This window comes from Pristiophorus japonicus, chromosome 22 (assembly GCF_044704955.1).
Source record: "Pristiophorus japonicus isolate sPriJap1 chromosome 22, sPriJap1.hap1, whole genome shotgun sequence".
Classification (NCBI taxonomy): domain Eukaryota; kingdom Metazoa; phylum Chordata; class Chondrichthyes; family Pristiophoridae; genus Pristiophorus; species Pristiophorus japonicus.
Genome location: NC_091998.1, coordinates 44286562 through 44308197, shown reverse-complemented (window position 1 = coordinate 44308197; position 21636 = coordinate 44286562). Strand labels below are relative to the sequence as shown.

The window sequence follows — 21636 nt, the reverse complement described above, 5'->3', positions numbered from 1 at the left end:
ATTTCTAAGATGCTGCATTCTAAACTAGTTGCTCCAAAAAAATAGGAGCAACTCAGGCCAAAACTTGACCCCTGTAAGACTACAGCATTTTTTCATTTTATTTTCTGCTAACTGTGCTTGCAAACTGCTCCAATATGGCTGAACATGGCTTGACTATTTTTAATGACTCAAAATGCTGTGCGAATTCGAAAGACTTTCTCATGAGTTTTAACACCTCACAGCTGCAAAACACTTGTCTGGGAATTGTGGAAAAAGACCGTCCAGGAGATAAGAGAATGAAAGACCTATTCATCGTGAGAGAGTGTCCCTTTGTTTTGAACCTAGACAATTGCGTACACGGTGGGCAGACATCCAGAAAAACAGTATAAAATGGCTGTAACGTGTGAGGTCAAAGGCTGCAGTCAAGAGAGTTGGTAACCTGGTCAGTTACTAATGGAATCAGGGAGTTAATTTCCAATCGTTGACCACAGCTGGAATTAATCCTGTGCGAGTGTCTTTGATTTCTATTAATTACTTAAGGGATAGGCAATTTTAACCATTATGGGATAGGTTGGTGCGGGCTAATAATTAGAAATGATTGTGCATTGATGCTATTGTAAATTCTTGTACTTCTTTGATTATTCTAAGTAAAGATAACCCCTGGATAGGGGTGAGAAAAGAAACATCCTGAGTCTGTAGGTTGGTTTTTTTTGTCTCACAAGTCTGAACTCTGTAAAGTGTAGATAAATCTTACAGGCTAAAACCTAAAAAAGAAGTCTTACAAAACTCACACCTCTCCAATCTTGATCACAAACACCCAAGCCCTTTTGTACCTTTCTATTTGCGAGAGTAACCTCGTTTCAAAGCTGCCTCGTGTTTTCATCAACTGGGATGCCTCTCCATTGAAGAGCAGGTTTTGATTTACCAGTTTCAACAGCACAAGTCGCGTTAGCTCGCCCATGTACTTTCCACCAATAATCTTCTCGTATCTAGTTAAGAAAGAGGACATGTGTTTAAATCAAATGCAGTAAATTCCATGTCCATCCCAAGCTCCAATAGTATCTTCAGTGGTTTTGTTTATATAAGCTTCAGTAATAGCCCGAAATTGAGGTACCTTAATATTCATCCAGTTTCTTACATTTCATATTAAAATGTCCATTTTGTTGTTCCGCTCTCCCAAGGCTGCAATCCCAAAATGCCAATTTCTGATGACTCTCTCATTCTATTCAGGCTGAGGCACTTAATTGCAACATTTCCTAGCCAAGCGAATGCCATCTCGCCCGCTACTGTTTCACCTGCTATTTGTGTTGTTTCCATTAAAGAGCATTGATTTTCCCCCTCCCTAACCCAGTGGAGCACGCTATCTGAGAGGCTTTAGCTGTTAGCAGAGACTAGAGAAACTGGGCCTCTTTTCAGACGAGCAAAGAAGATTAAAAGATCAAAATTATATAGGATTTTGTTAACGCAAATAAGGAAACATTATTTCTACTGGCAGGGATGCCAGTAACTAGAGGCCATAAATTTAAGATCAAATAAATAAGGGTTAAGAATTTTTTGGTTGTTAAGAGCACAGCGATGTTAGGACATGGACTGCTACCTGTGCTTTGGACATTAAGGGAATCAAGGGATATGGGGACAGTGCAGGAAAATGGTATTGAGGAACAAAAGCCATGATCTTATTGAATTGGAGGGCAATCTCGAGGGGCCGAATGGCATACTCCTGCTCCTAATTCCCATGTTCTTAAACAGCGGCGGAACCAAAATCCAGAATAGCTTTTAAAAGGGAATTGAATAAATATTTGAAAAAGATTTGAAAGGATATGGGATTGCGTCAGCACAGGCGCTATGGGCTGAATGGTCTCCTTCTATGCTGTAAAATTCTATGAACTGCTTCCCCAGCCGAGATCAGCTAACACAACAGACTAGTTAAATAAATCTGGGACCCTCCAATCTACAAATCCTGGCTGCACTCCACTCATCTGGGAGCCCTGCTTTCAGGATTATGCCGCACCGAGAAGCAAAGTGCCAGAAACACTTCAGACCTGACCTTTGAGCTTCATTGCATTAATTAACGGGTTTAGTAATGCTTTGCATCAGCACCTTTGGCTGCTGCGTCCATCCTGCGGGACAAGGTAAAATGTAGTAATTAGACTTTGACCAACTTTAAACTGCTGAGGCTGCGCCTAGGTTCTCCCAGCTTCTGGGAATTCAAAGCTGTGTCTGAAGTCACTGAAGTACCTCAAATAGCCAATGAACTTTGACTCCATAACGGCAGCAACACTGATCAAAACTGTAAACAGTTTAATTCAGACTCTGTTCATCTCATGCGACAGAAACAGCCATTAGCTGAGTAGGTAATAGCAGTTGCTATAGGGCAGTTTCGACTGATGGGTCCAAGCTGCGTAATGGCACATCATTACTCTCATATGGTGAAGATTTATTGTTGAATTATGGAGCAGTGCCCACTTCAAACACCAGAAAAACAATCTGAAGCAACAATGCAGAGAATGAGGGCGACTGTTGTTTTGGAAACAACTGCTTAGTGTTGTAAATGTCAGGGCAGCTCTGCTGAAACCGCATTCAAAACATTACACTCAAGGGTGACAGCGGGGCCTGCATCAGAAACAGTCAACATCAAATGCCGAAACAGTAAAGCAGGAACAAGACAAACAGAAGGTTAAACCTGTTGCAATTTTTCTATCAATGTTGTGGGAACATAATCACTTCCAAGTTCCCATCCAAGTCACACACCATCTTGACTAGCTGTTGCTTAATCATGGCTGGATCAAAATCCTGGAATTGCTTACCTAATGTAGTGTCAGCCAGTGGCTCAGTGGGTAGCACCCTCGCCTCAGAAGGTTGTGGGTTCAAGTCCCACTCCAGGGACTTAAACCTAGGCTGACACTCCCAGTGCAGTACTGAGGGAGTGCTGCACTGTCAGAGGTGCCATCTTTCGGATGAGATGTTAAACTGAGGCCCTGTCTGCTCTCTCAAGTGAATGTAAAAGATCCCATGGCACTATTTCGAAGAAGAGCAGGGGAGTTATCCCTGGGGCCAATATTTTTCCATCAATCAACATAACAGAAACAGAATGTCTGGTCACTATCACATTGCTGTTTGTGGGAGCTTGCTGTGCAAATTGGCTGCCACGTTACAACAGTGACTACACTCCAAAAGTAATTCATTGGCTGTAAAGTGGTTTGGGACATCTGGTGGTCATGAAAGGCGCTACAGAAATACAAGTCTTTCTTTCTTTTGCCATTGTGTGAGCACCATCACCATAAGGACTGCAGCGTTTCAAGGAGAAGAATCGCCACCACCTTCTGAGGGCAACTAGGGATGGGCAATAAATGTGGTCTCTCAAAGGGCAAGCATGCACTTCAGTCCCAGCACTGCCTGTCAGTCACATTTCCTAATATGGTGATGTGCTCTATATCACTCAAAGTACTTTTGCTAATACATTAAGATTCTACAATGCTGCTGCTACAACACTCAATGTTAACTATAGATATATTACAGTTTTACTTACAGCTGATATCCTGGATTGACAGATGCCTCATCAACAACACAGTCGTATTCGAGACGGAACTTCTCCAGCTCGCCCGTGTCTCCGAACCCCCCCCACTCAGTGTTCACGCACATTCTTCCTTCTTCTCCTTCCACCAACTCCACATTTTTCATCTCCTCCATATAGCAGGCATTACATCCAGTGCCTAGAAGCACACACACAGGAACCTTATATATGAAATGTAGTCACAGACAAAAGATTAAAAGGGAATGATCCTGCACTGTTGTGAAATACATTTCAGTGTTAAAGGCTGTTTATTTAACTTGATTTAAACTTAATATTTGACTTAATTCTCGTCCTTATTTTCCAATCCCTCCATAGCCTCGCCCCTTCCTATATCTGTAATCTCCCCCAATGTGAACCAGCTCCGAGCATGAAAGGCCATTATTTTGATACAGTGCACTCTTGGCCTCTTTGTCGCTGATTCTTTTTATATGTCTATCACCCATCGCCCCTGTACTCGCTGACCTACATCGGCTCCTGGTTAAGTAATGCCTCGATTTCAAAATTCTCATTCTTGTTTACAAATCCCTCCACAGCCTACACCCTCGCCCCTCCCTATCTTTGTAATTCTCTCCCCCCCACCCCCCGCTCAAATTCTGCCCTTTTGAACATCCCTGATTATATTCGCTCAACCATCAGTGGCCATGCCTTCAGTTGCTTGGGCCCCAAGCTCTGGAATACCCTCCCTAAACCTCTCTGCCTCTCTACCTCGCTTTCCTCCTTCAAGACGCTCCTTAAAACATACCTCATTGACCAAGCTTTTGGTTATCTACCGTAATTTCTTTTTAAGTGGCTCGGTGTCAAATTTATTTATTTTGTCTTAAAATACTTCTGTGAAGTGCCTTGGGACATTTTACTACATTAAAGGCATTATATAAATACAAGTTGTTGTGATTGTGAAAGGCTGTTTATTTAACTTGCTATTTTCTGGAGAAGACAGCGATGGTCCAAGCCAGCCAAGGACCAAATCTTCTTGTGTAGTCAAGCCTCCCTGTACGTTATTCTACCTGTCGTTTAGTGATGATTGTCCATTATTCTGTCTGTAGCTCAGTTCTGCCCTGTCTCCAACTGAAGCCACATTCCTGCGTTTGTAAACATTGGTGAATGTAATTAAATCATCAGAGCACAGTGAGTACACCATACATTCCTATTCACACAGCCCTGAATAAAATGTAAAGACGTTCATTGAAATTTGTAACATATCTCTTCCTTGGAGTTTTTTTGTTACTCCGTATTAAAAATATAAGAACTAGGAGCCTGCTCCGCCATTCAATGAGATCATGATTGACCTTCGACCTGAACTCGACTTTCCCACCCGATCTCCATAAATCCTTGATTCCCCTAGAGTCCAAAAATCTATCGATCTCAGCCTTGAATATACTCACCAACTAAGCATCCACAGCTCTCTGGACTAGAGAATTCCAAAGATTCACAACTCACTGAGTGAAGAAATTTCTCCTCATCTCTGTCCTAAATGGCCGACCCCTTATTCTGGGACAATGCCACTAGTTTTAGCTCTCCACTAGTTCTAAACAACTTCTCAGCAAATACAAGAGAAATGCAGGGAACAGCCCCAACCCTTGTCCATGGCCGCCTTTAACCTCACAAAGGCCTTTGACACTGTCAACAGTGAGGGATTATGGAGAGTCCTCCTCTGTTTCGGCTGCCCTCAAAAGTTTGTCACCATCCTCTGACTGTTCCACGATGACATACAAGCCATGATCCTGACCAACGAATCCACCACAGACCCAATCCACGTCCAGACTGGGGTCAAGCAGGGCTGCGTCATCGCACCAATGCTCTTTTTGATCTTCCTTGCTGCAATGCTCCATCTCACCCTTAGCAAGCTCCCCACTGGAGTGGCGCTAAATTATAGAACAGATGGGAATCTGTTTAACCTCCGGCGCCTCCAGGCCAGGTCCAAGGTCGTCCCATCCTCTGTCATTGAACTACAGTACACAGACAACGCTTGCGTCTGTGCACACTCAGAGGCCAAACTCCAAGCCATCGTCAGCACCTTCACCGAGGCGTATGAGAGCATGGGCCTTACGCTAAACATCCGTAAGACAAAGGTCCTCTACCAACCTGACCCCACCATACAGCACTGCCCCCCCCCGATTATCAAAATCCATAACGAGGCCTCGGACAACGTGGACCATTTTCCATATCTCAGGGGCCTACTGTCAGCAAGAGCAGACATTGACGACGAGGTCCAAGATCGCCTTCAGTCGCCTGAGGAAGAAAGTGTTTGAAGACCAGGACCTCAAATCCTGCACCAAGCTTGTGATCTACAGAGCAGTAATGATACCCGCCCTCCTATATGGCTCAGAGACATGGACAGACACCTCAAAACGCTGGTGAAGTACCACCAGTGCTGCCTCCGCAAGATCCTGCAAATCCATTGGCAGGATAGATGCACCAACGTCAGTGTTCTCACTCAGACCAATAACTCCAGCATCGAAGCATTGACCACGCTCGATCAACTCCGTTAGGCGGGCCATATTGTCAGCATGCCCGACATGAGACTCCCAAAGCAGGAGCTTCAACATGGCAAGCGAGCCCTGGGTGGGCAGATCAAACGCTTCAAGGACACCCTCAAAACCTCCTTGATAAAGTGCAACATCCCCACCGACTCCTGGGAATCCTTGGCCCACAACTGCCCAAAGTGGAGGAAGAGCATCCGGGCGGGTGCTGAGCACCTCAAGTCCCATCACCGAGAACAAGCAGAAACCAAGCATAGACAGCGGAAGAAGCGTGCGTCAATCCAGGCTCCCCCACCCACCCTTTCCTTCCATCACTGTCTTCCCCACCTATGAGAGACTGTAGGTCCTGTATCGGACTCCTCAGTCACCTGAGAACTCACTTTTAGAGTGGAAGCAAGTCATTCTCGACTCCGAGGGACTGCCTATGATGACTCTCCATTCGATCTAAACAATCTCTCAGCATCTACCCTGTCAATCCCCCTCAGAATCTTACATGTTTCGATCAGATCACCTCTCATTCTTCTAAACTGCAGAGAGTATAGGCACAATCTACTCAATCTCTCCTCATAGGACAATACTCTAATCTCAATCTGTTGCAGCTCTCACAATTAGTGCGATTTGCAGTCATCAGACCACAACAAGGCTGAGTTTTGCATATCACAATATAGTATTTCCCCACTGCTTTGATTAGTACAATGAAATCTTTATTGACAGAGCCTGGGGTTAGCACCTCTCTCAATGGACGGCACCTCTGACAATACTGCGCTCCCTCCATACTGCACTGCTGTGTCAGCCTAGATTATGCACTTAAGTGGAGCTGGGACTCACAAGTTACTGACTCAGAGTTGAGAATGCTACCAACTGAGCAAAGCTGACACTTCAGGCGAAGGGTGAGGGAGTGTGGACGCAGCTTGTGCTAGTAGACCAGTGTTGTAACATGATATAGAAAGCATTCTGCTGGTGTTATCGTCAAATCATATCTGTACAAAGCAGACTGAGCTTTTTTGCTTTGCAATTGTTGCTGTTATTGGAGGCTACTGTTATCACCAACCCCAAACTGGCAGTGGAAGATTTCAATATGTGGGAGCAATCACCTCATGATAATCTCTCCTTCGGGTTCAACTGACAGTTGCAAACTGTGAAGTTTCACTGTCGCACTTTATGACAGTTATCTGGACCTGTTAAAGAGATTACTGTCTGATAATCACTCCTAGATATCTGATGCTCTGCAAATGTTCTCCTTAACTTTCAGAATGTTTCCAGTCTAGCATTCCCAGTGATTCGCATTACACCACCAATGAGGGGCTGGTGTTCCAATTGCATCTCCGCATTAGTTTGTGTGTCAAGGCAACACAAGTTAACTTATCTGATAGTTCTTTCTTCAACACTGCTCAGAACCTCCCTAGATAGTTCCACTTGACATTGGGAACTCACTATGTGGCAAACCTCAGACATTAACCTGCAATTATTGTTCCATTGTACACAGAGTTTGTAAAATAGGCTGCATTCTCTAATCTTTAACTGAACTGAAAACTCTTTGGCCAACTTTGGGACTGGCCAGATGGAGCACAATGCACTTTTCCAATCCTGTATAATGCTATATTCCCAATCTTTTTTGTATTCTAACATACCACAATGGGAGCTGCCAGTTCTCCTTATATGTCAGCCGTGGCTCAGTGGGTAGCACTCTCACCTCTGAGTCAGAAGGTTGTGGTTGCAAGTCCCACTCCAGAGACTGGAGCACAAAAATCTAGGCTGACACTCCAGTGCAGTGCTGAGGGAGTGCTGTTCTGTTGGAGATGCTGTCTTTCGGATGAGACATTAAACCCAGGCCCCATCTGCTCTCTCATGGGTTAAAGGAACCCATGGTACTATTTTGAAGAAGAGTAGGGGAGTTATCCCTGATGTCCTGGCCAATATTTACCCCCAATCAACATCACTGAAACAGATTATCTAGTCATTATCACATTGCTGTTTGTGGGAGCTTGCTGTGCACAACTGGCTGCTGTGTTTCCTACATTACATAAGTGACCATACTTTAAAAAGTACTTCATTGTCTGTAAAGCGCTTTGGGACCTCTTTTCTTCTTTTTTTTCTTACCTACTATCATTCCGACCTCACAGCTGTGGTCTTCATAATAACAGGAGATCATTGTTGCAACAGTGTCATTCACCATGGCGACCACATCCATTTCAAAATCCTACAATGTTAGAGAAGCATTTAGAAAATACATTTTATGCTTCCCCATTTTACTTTCATTAAATGTGTGAGCTAGAAAACACATGTTATAAAGCTCACAACACTCAGCTACCCCACTATGCTCACTCCATCAGTTCAATTTTGCTTTGAAAGCTGGGTTTCCTTTTAATAACATTTGCTTTTTGGATGCGGGCAACACTGGCAAAGACTCATTTATTGCCCATCCTTACTTGCCCTTGAGAAGGTGGTGGTGAGCCACCTTATATAACTGATTGACTTACTAGGCCATTTCAGAGAGCAGTTAAGAGGCAATCACATTGCTATGTGGTCTGGAGTCACATATAGGCCAGACCGGGTAAGAACAGCAGATTTCCTTCCCTAAAGGACATTCATGAACCAGATGGGTTTTTACAACAATTCAGTAGTTTCATGGTCACCATTACTGATACTAGCTTTTTATTCCGGAATTAAATCTACTCGGAACTCGTTCATGGCAAACGAGCCAAGTGTGGACAGAGGAAACGTTACAAGGACACCCTCAAAGTCTCCCTGATAAAGTGCAGCATCCCCACCGACACCTGGGAGTCCCTGGCCAAAGACCAGCACCCTGAGTGGAGGAAGTGCATCTGGGAGGGCGCTGAGCGCCTCGAGTCTCATCGCCGAGTGCATGCAGAAAACAAGCGCAGGCAGCGGAAGGAACGCGCGGCAAACCTGTCCCACCCTCCCTTACCCTCAACGACTGTCTGTCCCACCTTTGGCAGGGACTGTGGCTCTCGTATTGGACTGTTCAGCCACCCAAGGACTCATTCCAAGAGTGGAAGCAAGTCTTCCTCGATTCCGAGGGACTGCCTATGATGATGATAATGGATTCCAGAATTATTTATTCAACTGAATTTAAATTCCTCAGCTGCCGTGAATGGGATTTGAACTCATGGCTCCAGATCATTAGTCCAGGCCCCTAGGATTACAAGTCCAGTAAAATCACCAGTATGCAACCGTACTCACAAGTTAGTCACATCAGAGATTCCCTTGTGTCTTTTAAATGTTAAATACATGCAAAACTTCCAGTGTGTATGTCAAACATTGAAGTTAAAGAGTATAGAAATCAGGAGGGGAAAGGATGGATGGGGAGTCCATGATTGAAGTAGTCACATATGGGGTTGTGGATGGAGCAGGCTTGATGGGCTTTCTTTTCATTCAATGTTTAATGTTACTCCACCATGCCATCCAGTGAGAAGGGACCTTCATCACCAAATTACAGTTCAGCTCCACCAGGAGCAGGAGCGGCATAGCATATAACAGCGGCGGGGCCGTGGCCCAGGAGCGGTGCAGCATTTAGCAGCGGCGGGGTCGGGGCCCAGGGTAGGTGTAACAGAGCTTGATCTCCAGTCGTCTTGGTCATCCTCGACACAGGACCAAGACCTAGCTCTATCAAGCCAGTGTGGTGGCTGATTTGCAACAGTCTCCACACTTTAAAAAAAATCCACGCACAGGCATCTTCCACCCTTTAAGATGTAACTCATTGTAAACCTGTAAGTCCATCTTTTTTTGGTGTGAAGAGCGTCATCCTCATTACGAGGGACTGCCTAGTAGTAGTAGTACAGTTCAGCACCTAAGTTCCAGCGACTGCACAAGCCGGTTCCCAACAGAGAGAGGAAACCTTAAATATCCTGATCATGCCCGGATTTTAACCCAGTGTTAGTATTGTAACTTACAGTATCAGCAATCACCTTTGGTTTCACTGGATGTCTGATAATAAAACCCAGTTACTGACCACCATTTCTAACTTACCCTATTCTTAAGCTTGTCTTGGTGCCACGATAAGCTGAACATTACCTACTGTTGGAAGACAGACCCATCAACAGCGAATCAGTGCTACAACACTAATTTCTGACTTTGAGATGCAGGAACAGAGGAAACAGTATCACAAGATTCATATCCCAGTACTAATAGTGCTGGTATTATCTTTGTAGATCGAAATGCTGCTGTTTCTTGATACAATTCAGAATGAGAAATATTGCATATTTGTCGTAAGAAATGTCAATTAATTAGAAATGCTCAATGACTACAGCCTCCTCTAACGAGATGTTCTGAATTCTAGACTCACCCCTCTCCTTTTAATGGCATCACGAAGCAGTCCCACCACATTGTTCCCCTCCACTCCAGATGTTTTAAACCCTTTGGTCCAGTTCAGAAGGATCCCCTGTGAAGAAAGGCGAGTGTGGTCAGATACAAGGCATTGGTCCGGATTTTGCGGTCAGCGGCGAAGTGACGGCACTCGATGCTGACCTCTAAGAAAGCTGCCTCTGTGGCGTGGGTTTCACCTTTCCCCGACATTAATTTCATTCTGCCGCCATCTATCGGGGATCTCTGGCATCCAGCAATAGTAATGTCATCAATCACATTGAAGAATTCTCACAGACAGCAAACCAGGAAGTAAAAAGCAGGTTCTATCATTCACTTTTTAATAATTTAACAGAATGCAAAATAAAGATTGGGACCTACACATGGGATTAAGGTAGATGATGGAATATCATAAGCAAACTTAAAAAAATAAATGTTTTCTTCTTTTAGAAATTTATGGAATTTCTATCATGGAATGGTGACATTTGACATTCCACAAATATAAAATTAGTTTTTCAGGGCCAGAGAGGTTGTTCAGCAGTAATTATGACTTAGTACGCTATTGAAAACTCAGTTACACCCCATTCAACAAAGTTTTACTTTTGAGGGTTTTTACAGCGCGAATACAGAAAGAAAGACTTGGATTTATATAGCGCCTTTCACGACCACCGGACATCTCAAACCGCTTTACAGCCAATGAAGTACTTTGAGTGTAGTCACTGTTGAAATGTAGGAAACGTGGCAGCTAATTTGTGCACAAGCAAGCTCCCACAACAGCAAGCTCCCACAAACAGCAATGTGATAATGACCATATAATCTGGTGTTTTTTTGTTATGTTGATTGAGGAATAAATATCGGCCAGTACACCGGGGATAACTCCCCTGCACTTCTTCGAAATAGTGCCATTGGATCTTTTACATCCACCTGAGAGAGCAGACGGGGCCTCAGTTTAACGTCTCATCCGAAAGACAACACCTCCGACAGTGCAGCGCATAGCACTGCACTGGGAGTGTCAGCCTAGAATTTTCGTGCTCAAGTTCCTGGAGTGGATCTTGAGCCCACAGCGTAAAAAGTGGAAGTTTGCGTCAAGTCAGTGATTTCTAATTGATTTCCATCTGCGAGGGCTGCAACAGTGCACCCTGTGGAGGAACAGGGTATCACCGACAGCAACATGAGGATTTCCGCATTTAACTGTGTACGTGCAAACTCCAGAAGTTGCTGTCAGTTTTATAGAGTAATGACAGGACCGCTGACAGTTTCGCTGTCATTACAATTGTAAATTCCGGGCCAATATTCTGCAGCAGAGAATCTGCGAAAGGAAATCTGTTTGGTCAGATATAAACAGCCTGTTCATGTGAAAGTGCGGAAATATTGCCAACTAATGGTGAACCATAACTACATTAATGCTCTGGACTGGTAACTGGATTGAGGCAGTAAAAACTCCAAGCACCTTCTCAGCCAATAGAAATTTACATCCTCTCTGTCTAGTATTCATTTGAAGGCAGGTCTCAGAGGTCAAATAACAACTTTAGGAATACCAGATCATTTGGAAATAAAGTAAGGCATTATAGGTTATTAGGATACTTGTGTTAGTGTCATGTGTGGTACAGTTTAACACAGTATTGTGCCACTGTTACTGATGGCACAGTTGTAACTGTGGCTCAGTGTAGCACCCTCACCACTGAGTCTGAAGGTTGTGGGTTCAAGTCCCACTCCAGGGACTTGAGCTCAACAATCTAGGCTGACACTCCAGTCCAGTACTGAGGGAGTGTCACACTATTGGAGGTGTCGTCTTTCAGATGAAATTCTCTCGCCTATGGCACCATTTTGAAGAAGAGCAAAGGAGTTATCCCCAGAGTCCTAGCCAATATTTATCTCTCAATCAACATCACTAAAAGACAGATTATCTGGTCATTATCACATTGCTGTTTGTGGGAGCTTACTGCGGGCAAATTGGCTGCTGCGTTTCCTACATTATAACAGTGGCTATACTTATTTTAAAAAGTACTTGGGATGTCCGTTGGTCGTGAATGGTATTATATAAATCCAAGTCTTTTCTTTTTTTATGATCTGAGTGAGCTCTCTCACCTTGTCAATATCCTCATGACGGACAGGGAATGAGAATGTGAATCCCAGCGGTAGCTTCTTGTCCTTCATGCTGTATTGATCCAGGAAGTTGGAGATACACTGAGCAATGTAATCAAAGAGCTAGTAAAAGAGAAGCAAGCAATATTAGAAAGTCACTATAATCAAATATAACATGATTGAGAGAATATAAACTATTCATCTTAGATGGTACATTTCAGAAAAGTAGTTTCTGATATTGCTGTGGAAAGCACAGGAAATAAAAACAGTTGCACTATCTTCATTTTAATCAGGCTGAAATAATGGGTACGTTTATAAACTCTCACCATTTCTGCTGTGCCAGTCATGACATCGGCTGGGATGTCGTACATCTGGTTACTGGTTTCAATTTTCCAACCCCCCTGTGCATCTTCACTTACTTTCACGAGCATCACACGGAAATTTGTACCTCCCAGGTCCAGCGCCAGGAAATCCCCCACCTCTGTGTAGAAGACAAGGAAATAATGACTCTCCCTATACAAATACATGGACACACACACACACTCACACACATACACACACATGGAAATAAAGGTCGGTTTATAAAGAAACACCAAACTGGCTCAGAGAAAGCAGCACACTTTTCAGAGTTCTGCTTTGTGTGATTTCTGAAGAGGAAGAGTAATAGTTAAAGGAAAAGCTGAAACACTTCGAAGACTTAACTACTTTAAATTGAACTACTTTACAGAGGGTGGTGAATAGGTGGAACAGACTGCCAAGGAAGGCAATAAAAGGTGTCAGCCTTGGCTCAGTGGTAGTACTTGCGCCACTGTCGGGGGTGCCGTCTTTTGGATGAGACGTTAAACCGAGGCCCCCTCTGCCTTCTCAGGTGCATGTAAAAGATGCTGTGGCACTATCTGCAGATGAGCAGGGCAGTTCTCCCTGGTGTCCCGGCCAATACTTATCCCTCAACCAACATCACTAAAACAGATTATCTGGTCATTTATTTTACTGCTGTTTGTGAGACCTTGCTATGTGCAAATTGCCTTACGTGTTTCCCTACATTTACAACAGTGACTATGCTTCAAAAAGTACTTCATTCAAAAGCACATTTTCTGCTGTGCCAGTCATGACATTGACCGGGATGGAGTACATCTGGTTACATCAGCCTCCCAACTTCCAACCTCCATGAACTTAAGCTCATACAAAACTCTGCTGCTGTATCCTAACTCACAAGAAGCCCCGTTCAACCATCACCCCTGGGTTGAGTTACAATGGCTCTTGGTTAAGCAATACCTCGATTTTAAAATTAGCTTCCTTGTTTTCAAATCCCTCCATGGCCTCGCCCCTCCCTATCTCTGCAACCACCCTCAGCCCTACAACCCTCCGAGATATCTGCACTCCTCCAGTATGGCCTCTTGCGCATTCCTGATTTTAAATGCTCCATCATTGGCAGCCGGGCCTTCAACTGCCGAAGCCCTAAACTCTGGAATTTCCTCCCTAAACCTCTCCATCTCTCTTTCCTCCTTTAAGACGCTCCTTAAAACCTACCTCTTTGGCCAAGCTTTCGGTTATCTGCCCATATATCTCCTTATGTGGCTCGGTGTAAAATTTTGTTTGATAACGTTCCTGTGACGCATTTGGGGATGTTAAAGATGCTATATAAATACAAGTGTCATTGCCCATTGGCTGTGAAGCACTTTGGGACATCCTGAGGACATGAAAGGTGCTATATAAACAAAGTGTTTATCTGCATGAACATTTTTTGTGCCCTTCTGCGGATTCGCAATGTGGATCCCGCCTCTCTTTGCGCATGCGCGGTCGATCCGGTCATGCATGCGCAGTACAATATCTGAGGAAGCCGGTAGTGGGGCTGAACCACGTTACCGCTCGAGCCTGAGCCTGTTTTGGGTTATCTTTCGATAATTAAGGACTATACTAAAGGAGCCTCCTGGACTTCTGTCTAGAATATCGATGTGATTATCTATACAAACATTTTTGCGGCCTTCTGAGAGAGAGAGAGAGAGAGAGAGAGAGTCAAATTGAGGGAGAGAGTGAGAGTGGGGCAGAGAGAGAGCGAGAGAGAAAGAGGGGCAGAGAGAGAGTGTGGCAAAGAGAGAGAGAGACTGGAGTAGAGAGAGAGAGGGAGAGAGTGGGGCAGAGAGAGCGAGAGCAGGGGAGAGAGAGAGAGAGAGAGAGAGAGAAAGAGAGTAGGGGAGGGAGAGAGAGAGAGAGAGAGTGTAGGGGGAGAGGGAAAGAGAGAAAGAGAAAGAGAGTAGGGAGAGAGAGAGAGAGAGAGAGATAACGAGAGTAGGGAGAGAGAGAAAGAGAGAGAGAGGGAGAGAGAGTAGGGAGAGAGAGAGAGAGTGAGAGTAGGGGGAAAGAGAGGGAACTTGGGCTGGGGGTGGGTGGGTGGGGGATGGATGTCAGGTATTTGGGCTGGGGAGTGAGGTCAGGAACTTGGACTGGGGGGGTGGGGGGGGGGAAAGAGATCATAATCTTGGGTGGGGTGGGGGGAAGGGATGGAGGTCAGGAACTTCTTTGAGGCGTGAGAGTGAGCCCTGTATGTTCCAAGTGAGCTCTGTTCTGTCTGGAATCGACAATTAGAATGGCTCGAATTACACTTTGCAAAGAGATTCGACTGGGTGTGTCTTATCCTCCAAAGGGACCAATCAGTAATCAGGACTTGTCATCAAGAGGACCCAATCAGTGCTTTAGGTGTTGCAAATTAATGTGTCCTTAAATGCAAGCTCTCTTTTTGTTTGTGTTATGTATGTAAACCTTTAATTACCATATCTAACCACCAGAGGGCTTATCCCCTGGAGTCCCAAGGGATCCCACAATCCCTTGGGAGCACCTGTATATAAGGAGGCCTCACAGGCTGGAGAGGCACTCTGAGATCTGCAATAAAGGACCACGGTCACACTTACTTTGAGCTTGCAGTATCTAGTCTGACTCTTGATCGAAGACATAACAACTGGCAACGAGATACAGATAACGAACTCCAATGCAACAACGCAGAGAATTGTGGGCATCCTGGAGAAATTTTCGGTGGGAGATGATTGGGGAACCCAGGGAACTGACTTGACCAATACTTCATGGCCAACGAGCTGGAAGGAGAAGCAAAAGCTGCCAAACGAAGGGCGATCAAGGTATGGCCTCATGAAAAACCTGCTCATTCCAGCAATACCCACAGACGTACGATGAGTTGTGCACACTGGTCCGGGAGCATCTAAACCCGAAGGGAAGCGTTCTGATGGCGAGGTATCGGTTCTATACATACAAGAGGTCTGAAGGCCAGGAAGTGGCGAGCTACGTCGCCGAGCTAAGGCGCCTTGCAGGACATTGCGAATTTGAAGGACACTTGGAGCATATGCTCAGGGACTTCTTTGTACTTGGCATTGGCCATGAAGTAATACTTCGCAAACTTTTGACTGTAGAAACCCCAACCTTGAGTAAAGCCATAGCGATAGCCCAGGCATTTATCTCCACCAGTGACAACACCAAACAAATTTCCCAGCACACTAGTGTTGTTGCAAGTATGGTGAATAAAGTAACGTTGTTTTCGAATTGAAACGTACATGGCAGGACTTACACACCTGTAGCTGCACGTCCACAAATGACTCAAAGTCCGCCACCAAGGGTGGTGAATACAAGGCAATTAACACCTTGTCGACGCTGCGGGGGTGATCATCGATTCCATTCATGCCGCTTCAAAGGATACGTTTGCAAGGGCTGTGGAACAATAGGGCACATGTGCAGGCGAGCTGCAAACACTGCTAATCCTGCAAATCACCACGTGGCAGAGGATCCACGGTGGATGACGAACCAGAGCCTCAGACCGAGGAGGCAGAGGTATATGGGGTGCACACATTTACCACAAAGTGTCCCCCGATAATGCTGAAGGTTGAATTAAATGGACTCCCGGTGTCCATGGAGCTGGACACGGGCGCAAGCCAGTCCATAATGAGTAAAAAGATTTTTGATAAATTGTGGTGCAACAAGGCTTCAAGGCCAGTCCTGACTCCCATTCGTACCAAACTTAGAACGTACGCAAAGGAACTGATTCCCGTAATTGGCAGTGCTACCGTAAAGGTCTCCTACGATGGAGCGGTGCACGATTTACCACTCTGGGTGGTACCGGGCGATGACCCCACGCTGTTCAGCAGAAGCTGGAACTTGGACGACGTCTGAGCGCTTTCGTCCATCAACGACACCTCATGTGCCCAGATCCTAAGCAAGTTCCCCTCTCTGTTCGAACCAGGCATCAGGAAGTTCCAAGGAGCAAAAGTGCAGATCCATTTGATTCCGGGGGCGTGACCCATCCATCACAAGGCGAGAACGGTACCTTACATGATGAGAGGGTGGAGATCGAGCTGGACAGGCTGCAACGAGAGGGCCAGTCCGATCATTCCAGTTCTCAAGGGAGACGGCACCGTCAGAACCTGTGGTAATTACAAAGTAACTATTAATCGTTTCTCACTGCAGGATCAATACCCGCTACCAAAGGCAGACGACCTATTTGCGACGCTGGTGGGAGGGAAAACGTTCACGAAGCTGGACTTGACCTTGGCCTACATGACACAGGAGCTAGAGGAATCATTGAAAGGCCTCACCTGCATCAACATGCATAAAGGTCTTTTTGTTTACAACAAATGCCCGTTTGGGATTCGATCGGCCGCGGCGATATTCCAGAGGAACATGGAAAGCTTGCTGAAGTCGGTCCCGCACACCGTGGTCTTCCAGGACGACATCCTGGTTACAGGTTGGGACACCGTCGGGCACCTGCAGAACCTGGAGGAGGTTCTTAGTCGGCTTAATTGTGTGGGGCTCAGGCTAAACGCTCGAAGTGCATTTTCCTGGCACCTGAAGTGGAGTTCCTGGGAAGAAGAATTGCGGTGGACGGCATCAGGTCCACCGATTCGAAGACGGAGGCAATCAAGAACGCACCGAGACCACAGAACGTGACGGAGCTGCGGTCGTTTCTAGGACTCCTGAACTATTTTGGTAACTTCTTACCGGGTTTTAGCACATTGTTAGAACCCCTGCACTCTCTACTGCGTAAGGGAGATGAATGGGTATGGGGTAAAAGCCAAGAAAATGCCTTTGAGAAAGCTAGGAAGCTGTTATGTTCAAATAAATTGCTTGTGTTGTACGATCCATGTAAAAGTTTGGTACTAGCATGTGATGCGTTGTCGTACTGGTTGGGTGTGTATTGAAACAAGCGAATGAATTTGGGAAATTGCAACCGGTTGCTTATGCATCCAGAAGTCTGTCTAAGGCCAAGAGGGCCTACAGTATGATCGAAAACGGAGCGTCAGCGTGTTTTATGGGGTAAAGAAAATGCATCAATATCTGTACGGGCTCAAATTTGAATTGGAAACCGACCATAAGCTGCTTATATCCTTATTTTCTGAAAATAAGGGGATAAATACAAATGCATCGGCCCGCATCCAAAGATAGGCGCTCACGTTGTCCACATACAACTATGCCATCCGCCACAGGCCAGGCACAGAAAACTGTGCTGATGCTCTCAGTAGGCTACCATTGCCCACCACCGGGTGGAGATGGCACAGCCTGCAGATTTAGTTATGGGAATGGAAGCATTCGAGAGTGAGCAATCACCTGTTACTACCCGACAGATTAGAACCTGGACGAGCCAGGACCCCTTACTGTCCTTCATAAAAAAAATGTGTGCTCCACGAGAGTTGGTCTAGTGTCCTGTTAGAGATGCAGGAAGAAATAAAGCCGTACCAGTGGCACAAAGATGAAATGGCTATACAGGCATACTGCCTCCGATGGGACAATCGTGTAGTTGTGCCAAAAAAGGGCAGGGACACTTTCATTAGTGATCTCCACAGTACCCACCCAGGCATTGTAATGATGAAAGCGATAGCCAGATCCCACGTGTGGTGGCCCGGTATCGATGCAGAGTTAGAGTCCTGTGTGCACAAATGTAATACATGTTCCCAGTTAAGCAATGTACCCAGGGAGGCGCCATTAAGTTTATGGTCTTGACCCTCCAAACCATGGTCTAGGGTTCATGTCGACTATGTAGGCCCTTTCTTGGGAAAAATGTTTTTAGTGGTTGTAGATTGCGTACTCCAAATGGATTGAATGTGTGATAATGTCAGCAAGAACATCCACTGCCACCATTGAAAGCCTACGGGCCATGTTTGCCACGCACGGCCTGCCTGATGTCCTTGTAAGTGACAATGGGCCATGCTTTACCAGTGCCGAATTCAAGGAATTCATGATCCGCAATGGAGTCAAACATGTCACGTCTGCCCCGTTTATGCCAGTGTCCAATGGTCAGGCAGAACGAGCAGTTCAAACAATCAAGCAGAGCTTGAAAAGGGTAAGTGAAGGCTCACTGCAGACTCGCTTATCCAGAGTCCTGCTTAGTTGCCGCACAAGACCCCACTCACTCACCGGGGTCACTCCCGCTGAACAGCTCATGAAAAGGGCACTTAAGACAAGGCTCTCGTTAGTTCACCCTCATCTACACGAACAGGTAGAGGGCAGGCGGCTTTAACAGAATACATATGATCGCAATAATGTGTCACGCGAAATTGAAGTAAATGATCCTGTATTTGTGTTGAACTATGGACAAGGTCCCAAGTGGATTGCTGGCACTGTTTTGGCCAAAGAGGGGAGTAGGATGTTTGTGGTCAAATTCGCAAATGGTCTCACCTGCAGAAAACACTTGGACCAAACCAAATTCAGATTTACGGACTATCCAGAACAACCGACAATTGACTCTACCTTTTTCAACCTTCCAACACACACAAGTGGCAACCGACCCAGCGGTTGACCACGAAGCAGAACCATCACCCCCAGCAGTCCAGCAAGGCCAGCTGCACAGCAGCCCAGCGAAGGCCCAACAAACGACTCACCAACACCAGCATTTGCATCGAGACAATCAACCAGGGAAAGGAAGGCCCAGATCGACTCACATTGTAAATAGTTACACTATTGACTTTGGGGGTGGGGGCGGGAGGGGGGAGTGTTGTTTATGTATGCAAACCTGTAATTACCAAGTCTAACCACCAGAGGGCTTATCCCCTGGAGTCCCAAGGGATCCCACAATTCCCTGGGAGCACCTGTTCTAAGGAGGCCTCACAGGCTGGAGAGGCACTCTGAGATCTGCAATAAAGGACTATGGTCACACTTACTTTGAGCTTGCAGTATCTAATCTGACTCTTTATTCAAGACATAACAGTTTTCTTGAAGGCATATAATGTCAGCAAATTCAAGAGAGCACTGGGCATATATTTGCAGAGAAGGGGATTAGGAGTATGAGAAAGTATTATATATGCAATATTTTGTACGTTGGTTATTGGATCAGAATGCTGTCTTCCAGTCCTGCACATTCTTCTAAGCTTATGGGGGCGTTGAGCTGTCAAATTATTGGATAGTCGACATATATCGGCTAAAATAGTGATTGTTCTAATGCAAGAGTCAGAATCAGATTCAAGTTCTTTACGGGAGACTTTATTCTGCATTTACTGGGCTAATGTGTTTTATTAGAATAATCTTCCCATTAATTATTAGAATGCGCTGAGACAACGTTATTCAGCAGATGAGTTTTTCTACCTGAGCCATCTGGTGTTGAACGTACGTAAGTGGGCAGCATCTTGACACTGGCTGTTTTGTGGGTTTCCAGCCGCAGGCCCTTCTCCATCTCCTGCTGTATTCTCTGCATCACTTCCAGCAGCTCCTCTTTCTGGAGATGAAATTCCGACAAAATCTGCTGTACCTATTAGAGAGCAAAGGAGCGCACAACATATGGAGGGGCAGTAAAGCATCTATAGATATATGAAACAGCATGTGCTTCATATGTAATGTAAACTTGGTACGTACTAGATAGGTACTAGATATAGAATCATAGAGGGTTACAGCCAGATGGCCCATTGTGTCTGTGCCAGCTCTTTGCTAGTGCAATCCAAAACTACTCTCGTTGTCCGGTTCTTACCCCACAGCTCTATATATTACTCGGTTTCAAATGTTTACCTATTCTTCTCTTAAAAGATGCCACGATCCCTACCTCAACTACTTCCCAGCTTATGTACAAGATAGATGCTGGCTTACTAGTTAATTGCTAGTTAAGGTATGTAATAGATAGGTGCTGAATATGACATATGCAGGATACATGCACGAGATACACGCTGGGTATGGCATGCACTGGATATGGTATGTGCTAGATCTGAACAGGATATGTGATGGGTATGGTATATCCTGGATATATGTAGTAGAAATATGCCAGGAATCATAGATGATTGAGTTGTGGTATGTACTAGACAGTGTTTGGATTCTGTGGTTAGACAGAGTTCTAAGAAAGCCCAGAGAGACCATAAATAAGTATTTTCTTCTAAGGACATTAGTCGTAAACAGTATAAAGTACTCAGCACCTACTAAGATTGAATTTAAAATGAATACCTGTATAATGCATACGGACAGTAACATTTCAAATCAAATTGGAAATCAATAATTGATTATCATTTAGCAAACTGTTATCTTTGTCCCCGATAACAATCTAGAACCTCCTTCTCATATCTACTAAAGCCTCATTAGGTACTGTAGAAGCAGGCAGGAGTGTCAGTCCTCATGACAAAGAGGTACAATGGCAACGTTTGATCACATGACACCATGGTTTACAGTATAAATCTCTGCTCGATTACAAGGGAACATCTTATTAAACTGGTAGCCTTGTTAGAAAGCAAAACAAAATGTTGCAAAGACATTAATAGCCAAGGTCCATTCATTATCATCCTCAGTGATTTCAACCTCCATCTCAATTCATCGTGTTCTTTCTCCTCTGAGTTCACTAACCTCCTATCCTCCCTTAATTTCTCCCTCTATGTAAACTTCCCAACCCATATTCACGGCCACTCCCTTGACCTTGCCATCTCTCGTAGCCTCGTTACTCCCATCATGTCAATCACAGATAAGGCTATCTCTGACCACTTCCTCGTATCGCTCTCCATCCACATCCCCCTTCCGCCCCGCCCCCCCACCACCCCCACTCCAACCCTACCTCCCTTCTGCGTCCGCTCCTGGAAAAAAACTCTCTCCAAATTCTCTTACAATTGCACTTATGAACTGTCCAGCCTTTAGCCCTCCATTCACCATGACATTTCTGTGGCTACCGATCTGCTCAATCACACCCTCACCACCATTGATGCCCCAGTCCCTGTTAAAACAATTACTCTCTCT

The 21636-nt window shown here is 45.2% G+C and overlaps 1 protein-coding gene across 4 annotated transcripts in view; it reads right to left on the bottom strand.

The window, feature by feature from the left end:
* The window catches only part of gck (glucokinase (hexokinase 4)), a 55597-nt gene that overhangs the window by 12471 nt on the left and 21490 nt on the right, over positions 1-21636 (bottom strand). For 3 of the 4 annotated variants that reach the window (XM_070866043.1, XM_070866044.1, XM_070866045.1), the window contains exons 2-8: positions 20017-20179; positions 12768-12922; positions 12445-12564; positions 10340-10435; positions 8134-8233; positions 3509-3692; positions 813-968 (exon numbers count right to left, since the gene is read on the bottom strand). In XM_070866043.1, coding sequence (XP_070722144.1) covers positions 813-968; positions 3509-3692; positions 8134-8233; positions 10340-10435; positions 12445-12564; positions 12768-12922; positions 20017-20179 — 974 coding nt within the window. Of the gene's footprint in view, positions 1-812; positions 969-3508; positions 3693-4557; positions 5635-8133; positions 8234-10339; positions 10436-12444; positions 12565-12767; positions 12923-20016; positions 20180-21636 lie in introns of those variants that run through there. The other variant, XM_070866046.1, reaches the window with a different exon arrangement.